Genomic DNA, 6150 nt, shown 5'->3' with positions numbered 1-6150 from the left:
GTGTGTGTGTACGTGCGTGCGTGTGTGTGTGTGAAGAGGACAACCTCAATGTTTCTTCTTTTGACACATTTTACATTTTAAAAATATTATCTTAGTATTTTTATACAATGTCTTTAACTGGCCTAGAATGCTCTGAATGGTTTAGACTGTTGTGGTCAGGGAGGGTCATAAATCTTCATTATTTTTCATTCCAGTGCTTGGGTGATAGATATGCAATAACACACCTAGATTTTTATATTGACTTGTGGAGGTTCAGCACAGGCCCTAACATATCCAAGGCAAGGATTCTTTCTACTAAACATTTTCCCTAATCTAAAAATAACTGAACCTTTAGGCTACATTATTCCATTTAATATTGACAGTTATCCAGTTTAATGTCTGAGAATCAATGAAATATCTAAGAGTTAATGCCAGGAATCCAGAGTCCAGGGCAAAAGGATTGGAGAAAATTATAGTCCAACCTACATTACAAAATGGGACCTGTCTCAAAAAACCAAAAAAAAAAAAATGGGAGAGTTGTGTAGTCCTTTACCAAGTAAATATAACATTTACAAGGGGATTTTTCATAGTTCTACATGGAGTCACCGATACTATTGCCCTTTTTTGTTTTCGCATGTAGTATTATGAGGATGTGAAATCTTACCTATGTTAAGATCTATCCTATAAGAGACAAGATCACTCTTGATCTGTGTTTCACTTTTCCTAAATACAGTCATAATTTATGAACTGTTGCTTTTCCCTTGTATTTGTTTGTCATAAATTTCATCATCTTATATTTACACTACTTCAGAGCAAAGCATCATCTGAGTATCAGCTGAAGCTGTGTACTAGTAGAAGACATGTAGGAAGGTCTAAATTTCAAAGTTGAAATTTATGTCAGAATTGTGACTTTGATGGCAACCACAGGAATGTGATGATTGGCATGTAGTTTTATATACCTTTTTTTAAACACAACTTCTCTGATTCCAAAATGCTCCCTGTGAAGTGATTACCATTTTTCTATGTGCGAGATGAATGTTGTGTCATGTATTTTAAAGATGAGAGAAGGGAGGTTACTGACTATACAATCATGACTCAATTAATTTTAAAAGAGCAATTAGTTAAAGCAATATTTTTTTATTTCTGTAAGCACACTATCTCTTCCTAAGATGGGATTCAAGAAGTCAGCCTTGAAAATGATGAAGACAGGAATTTTATAGTTCAGAAGTACCAGAATTCCAAATGGGGAATTTGACAGACATAGTAGGTGGCCTTACACGAAGAGAGCATAAGAATTACAAGTTAGTTGTAATGAACTCATGAAACAAAGACATGATTGCAAGGTGATCACAGTGTCAGTATAACAACAAATAATCATAAAACACTTTTGAAATAAACATAGTTTTGCAAGATGCTTATAACTTTTTGAAACAAAGAAATAGTTGCTGTTTTCCCAGCAGTACAAATCCATTTGTAATTATGGTTAATGGTGAGGCATAGCCCAATTCTTGATGACAGATGTTTAATCATAAACAGGAATGAACTCAGTTTGCATTTATTTTAAGATGGCTTATGAATATAATACGGAGGCAAGCTGGTTCAACATTCAACACTTGTCTTATACATGTTTCTCAAATATTTCATAGGGTCTTAGCATTCTTTCTCTGTAGGGATGGATAAAATTTGAAATGCATCAAAAGATGTGTATCCTGTATATAAATTATGCCTTAGACATGAGCAAGACAAGGACTTTATAGTTCAGGGGTTAGAGTTTTCTAAATCATGGATTTGGCTGACAAAATAGGTGAGGTTACAGGAGCAGAACATAATGTAAGAATAAGACAAAACAGCCTTCTGAAAAAAATATGACTGCAAAGTGGTCATAAGATAGACATCAGAACTAGTGATGCCTTAGCTAGTCCTAAGAATATTTTTAAACAAATGTAGGATTTGAGAGATGCTTATAGCTTTCAAAAGCAAAGAGTAAGATACTATTTTCCCCCACCCAAAAAGGCAATATATAACTATATATAGTCAATTGCAGGGTTCATGCAATTTACTGACATTGAAACTCACCCCAGAGGCAACACCCTGATATTTTTGTTGGTTTCTTTAGAATGTTCTAAAGGCATTCATGTCATTGAGAAGCCCTGCTGAAATTCTTTTTAAAATGCAGATAAAAAAAGTCAGAGACCTTGAGTTGGAGAGATTACTAGTGCCCATTTGGTACAAATCTTATATTAGGTATGGAAACATCATTTTCCTAAGCTCACTCTGCTAGCAAGAGGTTGATCTTCTCCTCAAATCCTGTTAGGACCTCAGTGGAACATGTCTGAAGTGATTAGATTCATTTTTATTATCACTATAGACCTTCACCTTCTATAAGATTTTATCTTCAACATGGAGAAGGTCACCTCTAATTTACAAGGTATATGTGAAGAGCAATATGGCTGTACATTGAAAATACAGAGCTGGCAGGGTTAGCAGAAGCCAGGGCCCTCTACAACATGTCATTGTGTTTTGCAGAAGTTCCTGAGACAATAGCAGTGTCTGCTCAGTTATAGTCAACTTTGAACATAAACAGCACCTGAAATTCAGGAATTACTATGCAGCTGAATGCCCTTTCCAATAAACCACATTTTAATTTCCTCAAACAAAATTCATTATTTGTGGATGACTGTTAACATAGTTTGGCAACATGCAATTTGGGCTTGCTGTTTTTTATTAAAAAGCTTATATCTAATATTTTCTATGCATCATTTGTAACTGCATTTATAAAATAAAGAAGGAAAATAAAAGAAAAAATAACTATATAGTCTCAGTTATAGGTAGGGTATAGCCCAATCCTTGAGAAGCAGAGGTTTAATCACAAACCAGAATCAGCCTAGTTTCTCTGAATTATGAGATGGCTTCTAAGCCTACAATGGAGACAGACTGGTTAATTATATAACTTGCTATGCTTTGTTTTTCTCAAGAAATCTAACTTTTTGTCCATCAGGTATCTCACTACCCCTGAGCTATAAAAATTTCTCTTCCTCATAACCAAGGATAAACTCTCAAAACCTACTTTAGGGTGAAGCAGTATGTATATGTGTATCAAGAAGGTTGGTTCGATGAAGTGCTTAATTTTATTTCAGCCATGATGATTTGTGTCAGTGGTCCTTCTTTTCTTATCTTTGGGTTTAGATGTATGCCCAAAGTAAAGGAGAGCTATTGTGTCTTACATGTTTGTTTCCTCTCAATGACACTAGATATTGGATTTCATAATAAAATTGGCTATACTTCATCTGTTAATTCCATTCTAAATGTGATAATTTTCTTCCTGACTTCCATTAAAGTGATTTAATTACTTTCATCCTCTTGTCCATTTAAGAGTTTGCCACACAGTATTTCCTGTGTCTCTCAACTCTCCAGTTATTTATCAGTGTAAAAAAGTACGCTTGCCTTTGTTTCTAAAACTTAATGACACAGAGATACTTGTGTGATTCCTGTTCTATCACTTAACCTTTATGGTTATTGTGTTTTCACTGTATAATGAACATTCTATTCTATAAGAATAGAAATGTCCTTACTGTTGTGGAGATATATATTTATAATTATGTTGAATTTCAGATGAGAAATGCATCGGTTTTTTTATAATGTTGAAAAATAGTTTAAAACATTTTTTTCTTCAATATGACTTGTAATTAGAAGATAATTATAAACTTTAGAAGCCAGCATCCTTTCCATTTATACTCACTGGTAATTACTTCTCCAACAGCTACTTGGACTTACTGCTAATACTGATACTTTAATGCCAGGTTCTGAAAATACTTTTAAGAAAAAAGTAAATTTGAAGTATTTAGCAGTTTCATTGAGAAATATTTTTTACACATACTGTTTCCAAAGTAATTTTGTTAGTCAGAGTCCTGTTCTGTAGCTCACTGTATCTTTGAAGTCTTGAAAATATGTGATTTTTGCATGCCAACAGCCACCTCTCAAGATTTCAAGTCACCGTTTTGCTTAGAGAAGGAATTTTTGCAACTGTTTAAAAAAGAAATTTTAAATGACAGAATGGATGTAAAGGATTTGATAATAGGAATAGTGTTCTTACTTCAGAGCATAGTTGGAATTCTTGGGAATTTCTCTTTTCTCTCCTACTATCTCATGCATTACTACATTGAGCAGACATTAAAGACCACAGATTTGATTCTTATACACCTGTTCACAGCCAACTCCCTGATCATTCTTTCTAAAGGATTATTCCATACAATGAAATCTTTTGGGATGAAAGAGTTCACCAATCATTTTGGCTGTGAATTTCTTTTGTATTTTCAAAGACTAGGCAGGAGCATGTCCATTAGCTCCACCTGCTTCTTAAGTGTTTTCCAAGCCATCACAATCAGTTCTGGGAACTCTTCATGGTTGACACCTAAAATAAAAGCTCCAAAGCATATTGGCCTCTTCACTTCCCTCTGCTGGATTTTCAACATGTCAATAAATATTATTTTTCCTGTGTATATGAAAACCAAGATGAACAACAAAAACATGACATATAACAGTGTCATGAAATACTGTGCAACTTCAAGTCATAATGACCTCACAAGCTCATTATATACAGCATTGTTTGTTCTACCTGAAATTATGCTTTCTGTCATCATTGTTTGGTCCAGTGGCTCGATGGTTGTCATTCTGTATAAACACAAACAATGTGTTCAACATATCCGCAGCACCAGTGTTACCTACAGAACATTCCCTGAGTCCAAAGCCACCCACCGCATATTGACCCTGGTGTCCACATTTATAGGCTTTTATGCCCTTTCTTCTATTTTACAAGGCTGCATTGCTCTCATATATAACCCTGGTTGGTGGCTGGTGAACATTACTGCAGTCATTTCAATGTGTTTTCCTACTTTGGGACCCTTTGTTATAAGCCATCACTACACAGTGCTAAGGTTGTGCTTTTCCTGAGAAAGAAATCCAAAGTCCTCACAGTTGGATCACAGGTATAAAGATCGCATGGTCTCTTGCCTGAAGTATCTAAATTTTACGTTTCTCCTCTTATATAAAACATAAACATATAGCTAATTTTATAGTCACTTGCCTTTTAAAGGGAAACTATGCTTGGATTTAATTTTCTCAAACTAGTATCTGTAAAATCAAGGCAGAGTTGAATGAAACAGGTTGTTCTTTCATAAGAAAATCATACTCTGTTTTTACAAATCATAAATATACTTCCTTGTAGCAAATTGAATAATTTGGACCTCAATTCTTTACTGTCAGTACTCGAGAGTGTGTGACCAAATCATACACTTGTTGTAGTAGGAGCAGCAAGGCTGCATCCCTGGCACCCAGCCACCCGCATAGCTAGCTTATGCCCCAAAATAATTACACAGAAACTGTATTCTTTTAAACACTGCCTGGCCCATTAGTTCCAGCCTCTTATTGGCTAGCTCTTACATATTGACCTAACCCATTTCTAATATCCCTGTAATACCATGAGGTGTCTTACCAGGGAAGATCTTAACCTGCATCTGTGTCTGGTAGGAGAATCATGGCGACTTTCTGACTCAGCTTCTTCCTCCCAGCATTCTGTTCAGTCTACTCTGCCTACCTAATTTTCTGTCCTCTTAAAGGGCCAAGGCAGTCTCTTTATTTAACCAATGAAATTAACACAAAACAGCAGATTCCCACATCATACACTCAATGGAGAACTTTTCCTGAAAGAAACACTATAAAGAATAATGATGAAAAATAGTTTATTTATTTGTATTTATTTAATCATCTATTTATTCTGCAGGTCTTTACATCATATATCTTCATCACATTCATTTTCCTGTTGTCTCTTCACATCCACCCTTCAACCCTGCAGCCCCCACCCCAAATAATAGAAAATACAAGATAAAAAAGAAGAAATGTTTTTAGAAAAAGGAAAAACTCTTATTATGGAAGGTACAGTGTGATACAGTGGGTCACTCTAAAACCATTTGTCCATATATCTTCACTTGATAGTGTTCATTGTAAAGAGTCCTTGGTCTGGTCCTACGCCTCTGGTTTTTACTATACCATAGACACTAGGTGGTGATGTGGAATTCTCTTCTGTATGCTGTGAATATGTTTTATTATCATTGATTATTAAAGAAACTGTTTCAGACAATGGCTTAGTAGAGTAAAGCCAAAGCCAGGTAACAA

The 6150-nt window shown here is 35.0% G+C and overlaps 1 protein-coding gene across 1 annotated transcript; it reads left to right on the top strand.

Annotated features, from left to right (window-relative positions):
- The first annotated feature begins 4032 nt into the window (after positions 1–4032).
- Positions 4033–4929, top strand: LOC106144485 (vomeronasal type-1 receptor 4-like). The gene has a single exon (XM_013355556.1). The coding sequence runs from the start codon at positions 4033–4035 to the stop codon at positions 4927–4929; it is 897 nt and encodes a 298-aa protein (XP_013211010.1).
- Positions 4930–6150: the final 1221 nt, after the last annotated feature.

This window comes from Microtus ochrogaster, unplaced genomic scaffold, assembly GCF_000317375.1.
Source record: "Microtus ochrogaster isolate Prairie Vole_2 unplaced genomic scaffold, MicOch1.0 UNK172, whole genome shotgun sequence".
In the NCBI taxonomy this organism is placed as follows: domain Eukaryota; kingdom Metazoa; phylum Chordata; class Mammalia; order Rodentia; family Cricetidae; genus Microtus; species Microtus ochrogaster.
The sequence above is the reverse complement of the archived record's forward strand: the minus strand, read 5'-3'. Positions and strand labels throughout refer to the sequence as shown.

Excerpts from the sequence above, each read along its gene's own strand:
- LOC106144485 (XM_013355556.1), top strand. The coding sequence starts at position 4,033 with ATGGATGTAAAGGATTTGATAATAGGAATAGTGTTCTTACTTCAGAGC.